The 18303-nt window shown below is 45.7% G+C and overlaps 1 protein-coding gene across 8 annotated transcripts in view; it reads right to left on the reverse strand.

Moving 5' to 3' along the window:
• atp11a (ATPase phospholipid transporting 11A) overlaps positions 1-18303 on the reverse strand; it is a 50743-nt gene extending 32440 nt beyond the window's left edge. For 5 of the 8 annotated variants that reach the window (XM_048999226.1, XM_048999227.1, XM_048999230.1 and 2 more), the window contains exon 1: positions 17814-18303. In XM_048999226.1, coding sequence (XP_048855183.1) covers positions 17814-17852 — 39 coding nt within the window. In that variant the 5' untranslated portion in view covers positions 17853-18303. The remainder of the gene's footprint in view (positions 1-17813) is intronic. The other 3 variants (XM_048999225.1, XM_048999224.1, XM_048999231.1) reach the window with 1 other exon arrangement.

Genomic DNA, 18303 nt, shown 5'->3' on the forward strand with positions numbered 1-18303 from the left:
AGGCTACTGTTTGCGAGGAACTAAGAGGAAGACTAATTTGAATCACCACTATGACACGAAGTGCGTGTATCGCCGAGGCAATGCGATGGGTGGACCTTGGGGTCCTGACCAAAGGTCTCCTGACCCTTAACTTGTTTTCCGGTGAACCGTGGTGAACCCCGTTATAAAGCCACCACACTGAGCTGACCACATTTTGGAGCGAAACAGGGATTGTTTCGGAGATCACTCTTATAATTTCAGCACAAATTTCATTTGCCTATGCAAAAGAGATTTATTGTCTGAGGGAAAACATGCAGATGGGAATGCAAAGGTGCTACCATCCAGCCCTATGTCTCCTGGCAAAGGCAAAACAGACTCATCACGACTATGAACACTGGCACAAGATTCCCCGACAGTCTGACATAGGTGGGGGGAGGGGGGGTGGTCCCATGAGATAATGCTACAGTTACAGCCCCCCGGATAAATGCATCCACTGCAACTCTTCCCTACACAAGGCCAAATAAACTCCCCCCTTCCTGTATCCGAAGAGTTTACCGAAGTTACACATGGAAGTCCTCTCAAAATAACTGTGCCTCTGAGCATGGATAAGATATACAGGAATAGGATTGGCTGATAAGCCTCTGAATCTGGGATGTGACGATGAGGCCGGCCCTACACATCCCTGACTGACACCCCCTGTACCTCTTCCTTACATTTTAACGCACAGGGATGTGAGGCACCACTGACGGCCAAGGCTTTCCAAGTAAGGGAATCGAGCACAAGTAAGAAGCCCAAAATAGCATGTCACTGAGTGACACCTTCATCACATCGGTGGCATAACTTGAGCTACCAGCGCGGGAATACGCGGGAATACGCGGGAATACGCGGGAATACCGAAGGCTGCGATCAGCAGACAGACGCGTTGCTCCTCAGAGTGATTCTGACCTCGTGGATTGATTCGGTTTTAGCTTTACTGCTTTGTCACATGTTCGGAACTGAACATCTGTGATGTGGGAGACTTCTGTTCATGCTTTTTCCTATCAGAATTGTGCTTGGTCAGAATCCATAATCAGAGTATTTTTAGACCTGGGGGAGGAGGGATCAATACTACATTTCACATCTGACCGGAGTGGCTATTTCTCACTGTGCTGCTTATTTATAGAAACATCATCATTGTGTTTCCTTATTTGGCTCTCCTCCCTCCCCGGACCCTTACAGACAATGGGGGCCTGCTCTCCAAGCAGCCCAGTGCCAAGCTCTCTTCACCTGTGGTCAAAGGGGGGAGGGGCTCTTTCTCAAGCTCCGCCTCATGCCGAAAAAAAGGGTACAAGGGAGCAGACAGAACAGAATAATTCAAGAAATGGGACCGAGGAAGCAAGACAAAAAAAAAACACTAAGACCCATTGCCCTCGGTTCTAAGATTAATGACCACGCTGATGTTCCTCGATTGCTGTTCCTGGAAGGGCTGTAATGGTCCACGTATTGACCGTGTGGCACTATGTTACATCATTCCAGTTCGGTACACACAATGAAACGAATAAGTATCATCTCTTCATAAAACATCATGGTGATTGTGGCTGTGAGCTAACGTTGGTTACAGTCAGTCATAATTAGCAGTTGGGGGACATTCTGGTTTCCCAACAAAGTACACCAACTCCGGAGAGAGTACTGGATAAGATCACGACTGTCTGACGGCTCTGTTATACCGAACTTGGATATGATGCCGTAAACATTATCAAACATGCTAACTCATCCAAGGTGACATCATCCGCATGTGTGCTCGGCCTCTGCAAATTAGTCCCCCTCTGACACTTAAGATGCTTTTAGCAGGAAATTCAGACTGGGCTAAAAAAAATGATTATGGCCAAAGCTGTGTTTATTGCTACAGATATACGACAAAAACAGTAGCAGCGGTCATGAGATTTAGTTCATAATGATTATTATGATGCAGTCTGTTATTCAGACATGTCGACAGCCACATTGCCTTTGGTTTCGGTTTACGGTTCCTAATTGAGTTTGTGTTTAATAATAAATAATTTCAAAACAAATGCTGTTTTCCCTGCTGTACAGAAATTGCGGCGAACCGCAAACCCAAATCCAAGGTTTGTACCTAGCTGTGAATTTAGTGTTCAATCAACACCTCTGACGCCAGGGCCACATACGCAGGAGAAAGCAATATGTGCCAGTAATGCTCGTAAGACCAACAAAATACCTGTCATGTGCGGTTTGGAAAAGAGCAAGAGAGGACCAGACTGCACGACATGCTGAAGAAAACGCAGACATGACAAAAAATGACAAGAGAGTGAAGATAGGAGACGCTGGAAGGTCTTTAGCATCTGCAGGTCCAAGAGACAAGGCTAAGGAGCCGAAGTGCCGTTAGCAGCCCGTGCCAGGATGGAGATTGCATTTCACCTGCACTCTGGGGCTCCTTTAACCAAACCCCGGGGTTGTGGCTTGGGGTGGGGGGGGGGGGGGGGGGAGTTGCTGAATATTGCTTTTTAATCCATTAAAACCACTGCTTCTGTGCTATTACCATGGAAACAAAAGGCAGGACATATCCTGGAAGGTAAACAAAGCTACCTTTTCTGTCGGATCGCTATGGGGTGATGGCGGATACACGAAAAAGCTAAGCCACGGCTGCACAAGCATCCCGTTGTGTCTGACTTTGACAGTGTCCTGAGAGAAATACGAGCATGATACCAGCAGGCAGGATGCTCGCTACTAGGAAAAGATAAGAACTATTTCTGAAACCAGCCTCCCAGGCCAGAGGTGTAACTTATCGGTCTGTCGTTAACATACTGAATTCATACAATAATATGACTCCTTTAGATTGAAAAACCTAATTTACTGATTGCCAATGAGCAAATACCTAAAATACAGTCTTCATAATATGAATATGACAAAGGTGTACCTGCTAACTCATGATAATTCTGGGTACTAAAACCAAATGTGGTTCCCAAGCATGAACAGTCCAGGTTTAGACAACATGTCCTTCTGCTTTCAGTTAAAATATAGCCAAAGTGGCTTCAGCAAAACATTCAGCTCTGGAACTGGCTGATGGCTGTTGCCCAAGGACCACACTTATCGACCCCTTCCCAAGACCAGCATGTAACCCCAAACAAAAGCAGAATATTCTCCTGTGTCATTTTACTGCCCCATGGTGCCATACTTGAGCCCTCTTAGTAAACACTGAACTTGTGGATTTACTGGCAAGAAAGCGTAACACAGCGGCATCTGAACCACCAAGGAAGAGAGGGACAGGATCTTTATCAAGATAACATCACACAGCAGTCATATAACCTGACTAAGGGAAGAAGGGTTCCCATGAAATCTGCCACAAGTCCCATCAGGCGTGAGAAGAGGAAAAGAGGTTGCCCCACTATGTGCATTCACGGTCTGTGAGCTTGGCAGATTAAAGGCAAGTCACTGTGACCATCTCCATTCTGCTACAAAAGCCACTCCACCCCAAAAGTATGTATTGCACGCCGCAGTTTGCCGTATACTTGCGGATCGAATATCACAGGACATGTGTAACTCCTGTATCCCATAATGCCCTTTAAGGAGTCAAGCACAGGTGTCTGTGATCAGCCAGCCCATGTTCCTTGAAAAGAGGCATTAATTGACCTACTTAACCTGCAGTAATGCTCAGCTACACGCTGTCCTCTGTACCTATTCACTTGGATAATGCAGAAGCTCAGGGGAGTCTTGGCTCTCTTCCAATGTCAGCGGCTCAATGCGCGTCGCTAAGGCTGCTAAGAGCGGGTCGGGCCACGGCGTGCCCAGACGTCCCGTGCCGGAGCAGCTCTCGACAGCCCGCCACCCTTTTACATTCACTGAGCTGGTCCACGGCTTCATCACCACAAATAACAAGCCAAAAATAACTGACCTGGTAGTTCTGCTGAGCGCGGCACTGATGCAAAGTCCTTTTCCTTAAGGGCGAAAGGTTAACTAAGTGGTTGTAGCAGGAATGAGTTATGAGCACCACTAATGGCCTTTCTGGGCAGAGAAAAGCCCAACTTGTCGCGGAGTAGCGTGACGCCAGGCTGGACTTCAGCCCGTTAAATGAGGAAAAATGGATGGCAGGGCCTGTAATTGCATCTGTTCACTGCGGCTCTCTGGCTTGGCTAATACAATTTCCTGGTGGCCCAGTCACAACCTCGAGATCTTGACAAGAGGTTAGAGGAGAATGAACAACAAGTTCTCAGCAGTTCACCATTATCACTGGGAGCTGTTGTCAGTATACGTGTGCCACCCTGTCACTGTCATCGAGGCTGTCATTTAGTCACCATTACCATGTCTGGCACTACCACAGGCGCTGTTACTTTGTCATCGTTACTTGTACTGTCACTCTGTCACTGCCACAGCCGCTGTTACTTTGTCACCGTTACTTGTACTGTCACTCTGTCACTGCCACAGGCGCTGTTACTTTGTCACGTTACTTGTACTGTCACTCTGTCACTGCCACAGGCGCTGTTACTTTGTCACGTTACTTGTACTGTCACTCTGTCACTGCCACAGGCGCTGTTACTATGTCATCGTTACTTGTACTGTCACTCTGTCACTGCCACAGGCGCTGTTACTTTGTCACCGTTACTTGTACTGTCACTCTGTCACTGTCACAGGCGCTGTTACTTAGTCACCGTTACTTGTACTGTCACTCTGTCACTGCCACAGCTGCTGTGACCTTGCCACCATTATTAGAACTGTCACAAGTGCTATGACTGCTGTCACAACTGGTTTTGACTCTGTCTGCCCATGTAAATGAACAGCGTAGGAGAGAGTTTGATTTTGGGGGAGACACAACTTAATTTATATACAAATGTCTGTTTATGAAGGGGGGGGGTGGAAGCAAATGAAATATTAAAGGGTATATGCCCCCCTCCCCCCAGTTCTGATGCCCTGGATGTAAATCATTTCAGATAGATACTCATCTGATGGCTTATAGTATCAACGAGCTGTCAGGTTTCCTTTTGACATATTTGCTGATCTCATTTCCTGACAAGATGCATTCCGCCATTTTCCTTTAGCTCTGGGGAAATGGCTTCCAGGAGGCCAACAGGAGTGAGAACCGTGGAGACACATCTGAGGCGAAATGAAAGCGCAGACTCCAACAAAATCAATTAAGAACTCAATAATGTACTATACAGAAAAGTACATGGGATACAGGGAATGAAGCCAGCAGCATTTTGTTCTTAACGGCACCACCGTTACAGGACCTGCGATGGAACGCAGATCTCTGACCTTATCGTCCCAAAGTCAGCCTAACAAACACATTCACGTCTTGGACTTTTTGGGGGCTCGTTTTTCATGGGGCAGAAGGCAATTAACCCAAAAGGGTTTCATCAGGGGGTTTCTCCTCGAGTGTCACAGTACTCCACGAGGAATACACCATCAGATGGCCAACAGCACCTAGCCATGTTCTTTGGTATGACTACAGCCTCTGCTCCATGGTCACTTGGCGATGGCGCCAGGCAAGTACACTGCCTGCAGGCTAAACGACGGGGTGACATGTTTCACTTGAGAAGAGTGGGGGGGCATTGTAAGAGCCACGGCCGACATAATTACAGCAATTAGCAGACTGAATAACGAACCACCTCTGATTCACCAGCCCAAGCCAGAGACACACCCGGTTATTCCCTGCCTGACACGCACAGTCAGACTCGCTGGGGGACTGATCCCGGACCTGAGAAGGTGCGACTCCCATCTGCTGCCCTTACATGACTCTTACATCACACAGCCGCGCAGGTCCAGCTCTCACCCTCTCGCTTGCGACATGATAAAAACTCTTCTGCTCAGTTTCTCCTGTGGGCTACGGCATGGGTCCTGAACTCAGGAGCCTTTTAGCCCTGTGAGGGACACACACTTTACTGTATCAGGCAGAATATTAAACCAAATCTTAAGAGTGCAGCTTCACAATTATGCGTCTGAAAATCCTAGAGACCATTGGTTAAGAAGAAAAGCAAGGCCAAGGTGAAGTAAATGCTGCCCCCGCCCCCCCCCCCCCCCCCCCAAGGTCCTAAGAAGAGCTCAAAGAAGGTGATGCCAGAAAGGTTTGCAAACGAGACCTAACCAAGTAGTATCCCCAGAGACGGGAACAGCCCACACTGCTGGTGGGAGATTGTGCAGGTTGTGGGTGCTGAACATGCAGACTCTCATCAGGTGATGTTGGGTCTGTGACCTGAACACGAGAGAGGTGTCTCATTAGCTCAGGGATGTGTATTCGTCACTCGCCAGCTCCCACGGCAATATGGTTTGCACAGACGTATCACGGGACGCTTTTGGGGCAGAGCCTCGAGTGACAGCAGCACAGAACAGAACTACAGAGTCAGCCGAGAGATTTCAGAGGACTGAGTCACCCGAATGACTTTATAAATAATCTGCGACTTCCCGCCATTAGCTCAGCCAGCTCACGCCCGGCCTGCCCCGCCTCAGTGCCGTTCTGCCATAGGCCCGGAAGACCTGCCGCTCCACCACTGGCATTTCTCCACCAACTTGTATGATGCTGGTGGCCAGATCAGGCAACTCAAGCCGCTGTCTGGGGGATTTAATTTTATTAGGAGTGGTGCATCTTTGCCACAAACATGTCACGAATGTACCGTGCAGAGATTTTCCAGAGGGAAGTTAAGCTACTTTATAATTTCCTCAGGCAACCGAGTGTGGATCCAGAAACAGCTGCCGATAATAATTCAATACCGGCAATTTGGCAAGGCACAAAAATTTACGGGCACCGTTAGAAAGAGCATCTCTGTGTTTGAGGAAAACCACGAGAAACTAAATTATGGGGCGGCCCGATGAGAGTTTTATGTGCGTCTCAGGCACTCAGGCATGCAGCCAACAGGCCGTTTGCGGAACTGCGAAGCGTGTCGGGGATCAAACAGCACCTCTGGTTGAAATGGCCCGCCAGCTGCCCTCGCCCTGTAAACACATCTCCATGTCACAGCACTTGGCCTCGGGTAAACTCGGCCTGTCCAGACAGCTGGACGTTCGGGTCCCGCCAAAGAGCATCACGCCCTGCCACCCCCTGGTCCTCACCTTTCTCAGGCTCGCTCCTACCATCTCGCTTTTTTTTTTTCTCACGCAGGCCTTATTCGCTGAATGACAGGAGGGGTAACTGTATCATGCTGAATTGTTATTCCCTTGCCACATGACAGGTGTCCTTATCTGCTTGTGGAGTGCATAGGTCTGTGGTTTAATGTATCCATACCACTGGAAACTCACTGGAGCGATTCCTGCTCACTGGAAAGATGCCACAATAACACCAGTGCTGTCTGAAATCAGTCAGTGCTATGACACTTTGGTTCCAGTGCTTTAAACAATAAACCTGATGCGCGACACTGGAGGTCCTGTACATTTAACCGTTTGACCGCTTCACTCCCATATACAGCTGGGAATTTATAGTACTTTTCTACATGCGTGCAGCAGCAGGACTGATCCGAGCATACAGCCAATGCCCCTCCACTTCTGAGCCAGTGCCGCTAGTGCCCTATCTACCCAATTTACCATGACGTTAGGTTTGTGTCTCTCTCTAACCTTCATCCATTAGCAGACAGCCCTTCTTGGAGTGTAGGCCACTGGAGAACAAGAAGAAACCTGTCTGTTTTTAGGTTTAGACGCCTGACAGTCAGCTAATTAGCTTATTTTTCAAAACTGGCATCTTCTGTGGACAAGCTAACTGAGTGATTGACTGCCTGGTGGGCTTGTCTACCCTTTGACTTGGTAGCGCCGGTGCAGATCGACTCGGAAATCCATGCCGATTCCCCGGCTTCACCCTTCCAGCATCCTGCCTGCACTTCCTGCTTTTGTTTCCAGACCTTGAATGGGTTCTTCTGATTTCCCCTTTGAAGTGAAGTCTTTCATGTTTTTTCAATCTTTCTTTTATATAATTATTGATATAGTGACCCTGAAATGGTATATACAGGGATATACAGACATGAAGTCCAGGTAATCAGGTTAACCGTGCAGCTCATTATAGACCCAGAGTAAAATTTGCCAAAAAATGTGAAACAGGAGAAGCATCGAGGCAACGTTGTCAATGCTCTGTTACATCACTGGACCCAAAGACAGGGGTAGTATATGGACCAGGGTGCTACTGCGTCAACATCCTTCAAGAATGAAGACTAGCAATCCCAAGTGTTCCAGAAAGCACATCAGCCCCCTCCAACGGATTCCCCGTCACATGCCCCCTTCATGACTTTCAGAAACAAATGCCTGTTTGTTCCAGAGCGAGACACACACTTCCACCCTCTCAGACTGGGAGAACTCGGTCCGCTTTAGACAGGAGACACAGAGACCCTTCTCACTTATTGTACCCACTTTCAATGTCTATGGTATAAGTAATTGGTATAGATGTACATTCTTACAAGTTCCCAAACCTTACAAAATCAGATGTGTGATCATGTGATCAGTCATGTGAGGAGTCATCTGTGTCCCGAGTGCCTAATTCTCCTTGTAATGTTAAACATGTCTGAATGAGTTTTCTGCCCAAGGGGCTTGTACAGCCTGTCAGTTGAGCTGGGCCACCTGACACATCTGCCGGATGGTCCAGCTGTAGCACTATGGGACCAGTTAGGACAAACGGAAGGTCAGCTGACTGGACATCCCCTTCTGGGCACCCTTGTCCTGTAACAGCAACCTCCAGCCTCACTTTAGCACCACCCCCAACCGGGCAGAATGAACTGGCTCACTCCAACAGCCAATTACTGGGCTGAGACTTGATCCCCATTAAATCTTGCCCTCCAGGCTGTGTCTGCTGCTGACACATTATGCTGCCTGTTCCCAGGCCGGCATGGAACTTTCAAGAATCCAGGGAGGTGGGATGAGAGTGACAGGCTTTTCAGAACTGCTGTAGACACAAACATGGACAACACCTGCTGTCATGCTGTCCAATAAACAAATATCCTTTGCATTAACTTCCTTAAATATCTCACATGAAATACTCATTCCATTTCGTATGTTGCGTTGGAATTAATTTTTTAATCCAGGATCAAAGCTCAGCTTCAAAGTACACAAAAATAATTATCTCTTAAGCTAATGAGCAAATTTTTCATCAGGTTTCTTAGCCTGAATAATTACGGGGCAGCCAAGTTCCCTGTTGTACCGTTTTGCTTTATGCTACACAAATAGCCAGTAATGAACCATATTTACAATCTTTATCCAGCATTGCTGGAGATATTCACCCGGCATGATCAGAGATTTCCCTTCAACCTGGAGGAAAGACCCCCTTCTACAAGCTGAAAGATCAACACACAAAGCAAACCACAACCTTTTCATTTGGCACTTGCAGCTACGTGATACGAATCCTGATGAAAAATTCATAAAGTTCCTTCCATTTTCAGACTGTGGTTAGCAGGAATTCAGGAATACCCTAGAATGTGGAGTGAGGATGCACTTAAACTTGCAGGAACTTCTCAATAGTTGTGCTACATGTCCAGTAGGCAAGGGTCTCTCGCTTCCCCTCCAGTAGCTGCTAACCAGGCAGTGACTCACTGTCGGCCAAATCACCATGTCCCAGAGCAATTCAGCGAGCGATAGATGTCACCACCCCCCACCCCCTTCCCACCGTCAACCCAAAGGCAAGAGAGCCTCATGATCATCAACCACCCAGTGACAGCTCAGCCTTTGCTTCTCTGAATTTTCAGAATTTCCAGCTGTAATGCACATGCATATTAAACACTAAGCCCAAGGTAAGATTCACACATTCATTCAGCATCCATACCACCCTTCATTTAGGTGATAAAATTCATTTTGATCTGAGAACGTAACGAGCACGATACCTGACGTAGCATCGTGTCCTCGTTCCGGATCGCATGCCCTCCCCCCGGCTCCTTTAAATGCCAAAATACTCCTGATTTCCCATCTTTCCTCCGCTCTGGTTTCACTCTCCTTGGGCCTACATGCCTCTCCTCCCCTGAGCTTAGGAAAGCCTGTGAGGCTTCTGTTCCTGCCCCATTGAAACCGCCATGCCTTAATCTGAGCTCTAAGACCCTCAGTCACATGATTCTCAAATAATCCTTCCCACCTTACTAAGGCTGATACTTTTTTTTTTGGAAATCTGAAATGAGCTTCCATTTCCCTAATTTAACATTTAACAAATAACGATTTAACAAGGGCAGAGATTTGGTAATGAAGCTTCGCTCTGCTTAACTGCAGTTCGGACTGCTGATGATATCAGTGTTTACTGTCGGGCTCCAAACTCAGAGATTTTGAGCTCCAGTGCTTTGGTCAGATCTGAGGGCTGGGAATTTCCTGTGCAAACTTTCCTGGGGTAGCAATTTGCAGGGCGTGTCCACTGTGTTCTTTCTCTTAGAGATCATTGACAGCTATGTGATATTTATGTGACGCACATTACATCTGTTGTCCACTCTAGGCTATGGTTACACAATAAGAAATTGGTGATCGGCACTGCACATTCCAACTGCAATCTGCATTAATCCAGATGGGGCTAAATATAATTCCTTTCAGTTTTTCTCTTGCTTTCCGTGCCCTCACACTCCCGGTGGCTCGAGTTCGCCCCTCGTAGGCAGGCCTGGAAACCAGTCCGGTGTTCAACGTGCAGAAGGCGTGACCGGAGCATAAATAACGGCATTTCTGTGTAAAGACACCGATGCATTTCCAAAGATCGATTCACCGCTGCGGAATGTGACCTCCAGTGCCCGTGCCCTCATGCTCTCGAGGGCTCTTCTGTCGGAGCAGCTCACAGAGATTTCACCTTCTCCACCGACGCGCTTCTTAAAATACAGCAATGTATGTCTCTCCCTCATTGCAGCTCCTCTCACCCATAAACCGGCCCCCTTTTCCTGACAGCCAGGGACACTGTTAATCGCACCATAGGCCCAGGGGACCAGCTCCGCCAAAGACCTCCTAAGAGTACAGTAATGAGCCGGACATCTGCCGCACTGCGTGTGAACCCGAACCCGAACCCGTCACTACACACCCACAGCCCAGAAAGGGGCCTTGTTCTGATACTGTTCCACACCCCCTGCCCACTTGGATGACAGAGCAGGAAGTAACCATGCAACAAGTCAACAGGGAGGGGGCGCAAAGGTGAAGGAAAAGGGTTAAAGAGAAGGATGGTGCAATTTACAGGTTTACCTAAAGAATACATTTGAAATAATCATTTATATCTGTAATGATATATGGTCTACCTAAGCACTGGTAGATTTAGGCATAAGCTACATGGGCAAGCACCCACAGCGGTATCTTACTGAGGGCAGCACGGGGCACCCACACCAAAAATTTGTTTGTAACATCTGCACGATGGGTTTTCTGTCGTCCATTTGCACGTCACATCAGTGATATCATGTCACAGTGTGGGTCAATGAACCTTGTCGGAGTGGGAGCTCTGGTTCTGTTTTATGAGCTTAGCCTCAGGATGCCCCTCTGGAAGCCTGGGGTAGGGGCAGCATTCCAAATGTCTTCATAAAAATGACAGTTAGTGGCAAATGGTGTTGGGAGGGGGTGGGAGATGAACACGAACACCTGCAGGAACGTCTTTGATCAGGACGCTCCACACACCACACACCACACACCATGCGACAGACATAAGATGTAAGACTACTTCCACCACACCTGAATCCCTGAGGTGGCAGGCACAAGGATCAAAACCGGCATCTTAAGGGGGGGGGGGCTGTACTGGTCTTCAAATCTGGCCACCACACTGCAAAGGTCTTCAGATCTGGCCACCACAGAGCATCCAGTGAGACCATCGGTAATCTGTCAGAATGTCAGACAGCCTCAAATGACACGATCCACCTGCCAGGGGCTGTGTGCTTGAAGTCTTTTTCCATTAAAACCGCATTCAAACTCTGCAGAACTTTAATGGTTAAATTATGGATGTAACCAGGGGCAAGCGGGTCACCTCAGAACTTTCCTGCTGTTTAATCTTAGTTTCAAGTCGCACATCATTCCTGAGGGGCAATTATGGCTCTGCCTGACGCAGCATTACCGGAACCCCAGGGCAGAGTTCATAAGTCTGATGCTCCATTAAACCGTCCTGGTGCATCGCGGGGACACTCACGCCAGGCTGCGGCAGCAGCTGCATGGCACGGGCAGTGCAGATGCCTGCGTCGTTACCACAGCGACCAGGAGCGACGCAGAATCGCATTAAATATTGAACGCCGCTTTGTTCCATGTGAATCCACCATGAGTATGTATGTCAAAGGGAAAAAAAAACTTTATATATGTGTGGTAAAACCATATGAAAGCCCAAAAACAGGCAAATGATCGATGACGTGACCATAACTTGACTTCTAGATCCATGCTTTGTTAAATGAGTCCACTTGTCCACTCAGACAGTCACTGTAAATATTCAGGTTGTGGAGTAACGAGACTCTAAAATTAAATTGGAAAACCTTAATTATTTTTTATAAATATATTTAGAAAAGGCGTTTTCTAAGGAATTCTAGTACATTTTAAATGTCTGTGCTTTTCTCTCTTACAATACAGTTTTCATTATTGGCCATGATAGCTTAAATGCTTCTGATATCAAAGGTACTCACCAAAGCTGTTTGCTTTGAGAAAAAAAAATGATTCTTTATGATGATCAGGGTGCTCATAATATAACCATCTACGCAGCAATTCCTGTCAAATGCTACATAAAAAATATTTTATGAGACAGCAATTTTCTTGTTGTAAATAAAACTCACATTTCTGTTATTATACAACTCGTGGGCCAGCGAGTAGAGTGGCTGCCTTTTGAGATACTACGACAGAGGTCCCCTGGAACTCTTAAATCTGAGATTGTTATTAAAGCCCATCCTTTTGACTTCAGAAAAGGAATTTCTTGGAAGCCCCATATGAGAAGAATTCAATTCTACATTTCCCTAGACCTCTTCTTCCCCACAAAAGCCTTCTCCTGCAATCTCTGTCGTTGATATTATCTCTACAATCACAACAATTCTCATCAGGCACAGCACAAAAGTGAAAATGGATGCAATAGATGAGACCCATAGTTCAGATAAGGATCAGCATGTGAAATCACCGTTGCAATAATTATTAATAACCTAAAATCAGCAAGACACATCTTCCAGTGATGGGAGTATTAGCGTGCATGAACCTACTGCCAGTAGTATTATCATAAGCCGCCAGTCATTGCCTGGTTCAACCCACTTTCCATTAATTACTTGCCTGTTTCCCATTGGGATTGAGCCAGGAAATGAATGCAAGGCATAGTGATCCCATCTACACTCATTTTCTTAGCCAGTATTTGTTATATATGTTGTGTTTCCATTATGAATACTTCATAATTGATCCAAAGAAACAACTGCTTAGTGAAAAAAATCACCATCCACCACAAACCTGGTTTTTACCAGTGTGGGACCGAGGACGGTGTAATGGGAATATCTGAACGATGACAGCCAGCACCTCTGGGCATGTAAGAAGCAGGGGGGGGGCAGCCAGCACACAGGCAACGCTGCCGTAATCCTGGAGATTAGCCAGTAATGCAGCCGCTAAGCTGACTCTATGAAAGCACAGCAAAGGATCAGGCAGGGATAGGGGGCGCCGTCGCACCCCACAGTATTCAGAGAGCCATACGTTTCAACATGGTGAATTCAGAGGAGGTTACCCAGCTCAAGACTGAGCCAGGCATGGAGTTACGTCTAGGAACCAGAGCTTATCACAATGCTGTTACATACCAGCCAAAACACGTTACCTCAACGGGCCTTAAATGGTGTCCTCTTTCAAACTATTTAACATAATAAATGAGGGTGATTTTAATAGCACCTCCATGCCTTTTTTGGACAACGGCGCTTCAGTTTTTAATCGTTCGGAATGTAAAATCATTCAGGAAGAGAAGAACACCAGGGAAACGACGGCCCTCCTCTTCACATCTGCAGAGCAAATGGAGACGCGTTTCCATGATGGTTTCCATGGCGACCTCGCTCTAACAGAAGCGTCGTGACTGGGTGGAGACAATGGGGGATGGGAGGAGGACAAGCTGCCATCTTTACTCCTTTGTGACATCGAGTGCACCCCACCCCCCCCAACCTCCACTGGACAGCCTCCACTCCAGTGTGGCACCAATCATGGCAATCTTATTCAATCAGAGACAGCCAAGCACCAGTCAAGCTGGTCATTTCCCCGTTTTAGCAACACCGCTCATCCCTACAAGTGGATTAACCTAAGCAAAGCCCCTTGCTTGAAAATGCACCATTCAACTGCATTGTTAAAAGTGCAGCTTAACCACTATGCCACCTGCTGGACAGTATGCATCCAAACCCCAGGTTGTTATTTTCTCAGTAGAGCTGTTCCTTCCTGGTTATATGTAGATTATACCATTTTGGATCGGCTTTTTATACCATTGCTAATTTTGTGATTTTGTTTGTTTTTAATTTCTTCCCCAGTAAATTACATCCTTTTTTTTTTTTTCAAGGAAAGACTGCGACTGGAGGTCCTGGGGGAACCATGTACTGTAGACAGCTTGAACGTTGTTAATGAGATCAGAGACGTGGCAGGATAGTCGTGCCATGCGCTTTCAGCACCTCCAGCGCTCAGGGCCAAACTGCAGGAGACTCAGTAAAGAGCAGCCAGGCAGATGAGGGAAAGCGTGCATTAAATATGAACCGTTCAGGATATGAGGTCACCGACATTCACTATGTCTTTCCCAGTACAGCTATACAAACAGTCGGCCTCTGTACTCCGATGTAGGACCCAAAGAGAGGCGGGTTAGGATATCAGATTCAACTGTAGCTGTTTAAAGGGACGAATGCGTTTTTTTTTCTGTGCATTAGATGGATGAAACTGCACAAGAGGAATGCAAGCACCTCTTTCATCTGGTTGACATTCCAGGGTTACAGGACTGGAGATACTATTCTGAAGAAAATTCACATCTCCTGACCTTCACATAATTCACATTAAGGGACCTTGCAATGTTTGGCTGCCACAGAGGTCCCATTGGCTATGGAAAAAATAACAGATTTATTAACTTTGGTTGTACCTAAAGGGAGGATTATGAGTGCAGCACTTTAATGAACAATAAATTTCAGACTAAATTTATTTTGGGTTAAATATGCTTGATCGGTGTCCTATGAGTTGGAAAAGTCAATCTCTAAATAAGTGAAGGTCCTCTGCGATAGATCTACACGACGCCACAAGTATTCATATTTTTTTACTCCAGCACAGCTGACTGGTGGCAGAAACAGCTGCATGCAGTGGAATATCAAGTCCATGTATCCTTGGATACACAAAGTTTACTTCTGAAAGATCTTTTTAATTAACTGTAGACAACATCAGAGCTGGGAAAGTTTGCCAAAGCAGTTACTTTTTATTTTTGAAACATTGTAACTTGGTTGTGTCGCCTCCACATGACTTCAATACTGTTTATGTTGTGATGATTCAAAGCAGGAAGGGGTTGGGGAATTAAAGGGTCTGGAAGTAGGATGGACCCACCAGTGATGTTTAACAATCTCAGCTCTGCTTTGAAATGCTCCAATGACTTTTCTTAATATAAACATGCCAAGAAACCAAAAAAAAACAACACAAAAATAAAAATGGTAAATGAAACTGAAACCTAACCCACAGCACGCCCGGCCCGGCCCGGCCCAGTGTGTCTCTCTTCCATCTCACTCCTCCCCATGGCGCGGAGATCTCCCAGGCTACACGCACAAATCCACAGAATCTCCTTCCAAACACGACTGAAATTAGCCCCGCACTGCTTCCATCCCAGAGTGGACCTTTATTTCAAGCATCTCGTGCCGCGTCCTCAGTCCTCCTTCTGCTGTGTGGCGTCGATCCCGCTCGGCACACTGAGATCCCAGCACGAGGACACTGGGCACTGTATTCGAGCTGTTTATCTCCTGCTTCAGGATCTGCTCTATTCTACACTAAACGCTGGGAAAATAGGGTCTTTTGGGATCTTTAGAACAAAAAAATGTCCTTTTACTTGGAATCTCTAAACTTTCTACTGATGAGTAAACAATAGTTTTGTGACAACATGACTTCATTTATATTTGACTTTCACTTCAGATGAATATAAATGTTTCTCTGCAAACACAATTCTAGTTTGTCATCACTGTGGGTCGATAAAGACAATTTTTTGTAAGGAGCATCTGTTCATCTGATGCAAACTATTCAATTTAAAGAGTAAAATTCACCTAGAGACTTTTCCCGAGTACTCTCCTTACCACGTCTGTTTATTAGCACGTAATCTCTCTAGCATGTTCACTCATCAACAGTTATTGTCATGCTGACTGCAAAACAACCTTGCTTTTGGGCCGTCTGCCAACATATCATTGTGAAGAAAAACGCAGGTATCAACACGGGAAACCCTGGCCTTCGGCTGTGCTACCCTACGCACCCTTTCTTACCTCCGTATGGAGGACGGCGCAGTTACATATAACGTAATTTTGCCCGTTTACCAACCCAATCTGATAAATGCTATCTGTTCATTTTATCTTTAATCTCCTTTCACACAGTAACACATTTCACTGTAAAGTACCAACGCAAACCTGATATATAATAGTAGATTTCAAAACTTTTATCCCTTATTGTATATTTTTTAAAAGAAAAACACGTTTTTGGATGCTAGATTTCATCGCTATAATGGAAATGTGAACTGCCACAATAGCTGGGAAAGATCAGAGCGTCGGTTTTATCCATCCTTCCATCCATTCGCGTTTAAATGCGTGAGGGAGACGCACAATTATTATTACAACATATTGCAACATATCGATTTCGTAAAACGTTCGTTCAAAGTAAAGGGATGGGCTAAGGACGAGTGTACGGCAGCTGTTTTGAGGAAAATGCATAACGACAGCATTTGGCTTATTGTGAGTTTAATCAACACGTGCCCACGATGGCGTCACACTTGGTTTCGCTCTGATTTTGTACATTACCCTGCTTACCCATATTATATATTGTATTTCCGCTCCTGGTGTCTGAATCTCTTCTGCTTCTGTTTCTTCTTTCCAAAGCATAATTAAAACACTAAGTTTGAAACGGCTTGTCTGTGTTGCTTGTTAAAATTAAAGTTGTTAAGTTATATTCAAATACTGGGTTTATTTGTCAGAAGTAAATAACCGAGTGTTTCTCTATTCAATAAATCAGATTTTCATATGCGTGAGACTCCAACGTACTACCTACAGTATATCCAGTAACATACATCTAAACTTGTACCAGACAATGTGATATACATACATTTATTCAGGTTTTTGTGTTTGTTCTTATCCAATTGTATTATTTTACCTAAATAACCCACAAAAGAATTTACACAAGTGTCAGTGTTCATCCCACTTTGAAAGACATACTGAATTTTGTTATGGAAAATGGGTGTAATTCTAAAATTAATAAAACAACACCTCTGTATTTTAAAAAGATATTTTTATCGCAATTTATATAATGTTAAAGCGATAGATAGCAGGTATAAATTACACGACTGTCTGGAAAAGGACAAACTGAACATACTGCTTAATAGGCGCGATATGCTCGTTTTCGGACACTTGTTCGCGATACTTGACTGGTCTAAAGTTTCAACAGAGGGGACGTATATTTCCATAAACTCACGCAGGATTTGATAAGGATCAGCACACTACATGAAGGTTTACAGAAAGTACCAGGCATTGTTTCATTATCCGTGGGTCAGTCTTTCTGCATTCATGACAACAAAGTAACCTCTCCGTCTTTTGAATCCTTTCCAAGAAAATCAGACACTATTTAACATCCATACAGGAATTATTTAACACAGAAGTAAACGTGTAATGGAAATCGTAACCCCCTGTACCCCAAGAGGTGCGATAAGTCTGTGGGGGGGTTCCTAAGTCTGCCTCAAAGCATTCGGACCAACAAGTTGGAATGAAAACAGCGGCTGAGTGAAACAGCACAGGTCCTACCCTACTTACATATCTGCTGATGAGATTCCGAAGTGCGCTAAAATCCATTCTTCTCGACACCTTCCTGGCCGTCTTTATTTCAATTTTTTTTCTTATCAAACCTCAGTTGATCTACTGAAGGTCTAGCCAGTTGTGTTTTCTGATCTGTGATCCATGACGTTTGCACTCTTAGTGTGCAATAAAGTAGCAGCTCTGCCCGGCAATGGCAAACTGTAATATCTAACTGTCACCTCTTACAATCGAACAGGTAACGACACTACGCGCTGGGCATTCATAGTTTTTGGGGGTTCCTTCGTATTAATGTACAATATTTACTCTGAAAATAAATCTTCTTTTCCCTGGCTTTAGTTTTCGTGGCATCAGTACTCTTCTTTCTTGACAAGTCCTTTTTCTTTTCTTTTTATGTTTTCCTTGCCTCCCTTCTCCTCATCCTCGCCTCGCCTGTAATCCGCCTGGACGCCGGTCGTAGCAGAGCTCGGGCTTTTCTTTCGTCATACGT

Source organism: Brienomyrus brachyistius, unplaced genomic scaffold (assembly GCF_023856365.1).
Source record: "Brienomyrus brachyistius isolate T26 unplaced genomic scaffold, BBRACH_0.4 scaffold44, whole genome shotgun sequence".
Lineage (NCBI taxonomy): Eukaryota > Metazoa > Chordata > Actinopteri > Osteoglossiformes > Mormyridae > Brienomyrus > Brienomyrus brachyistius.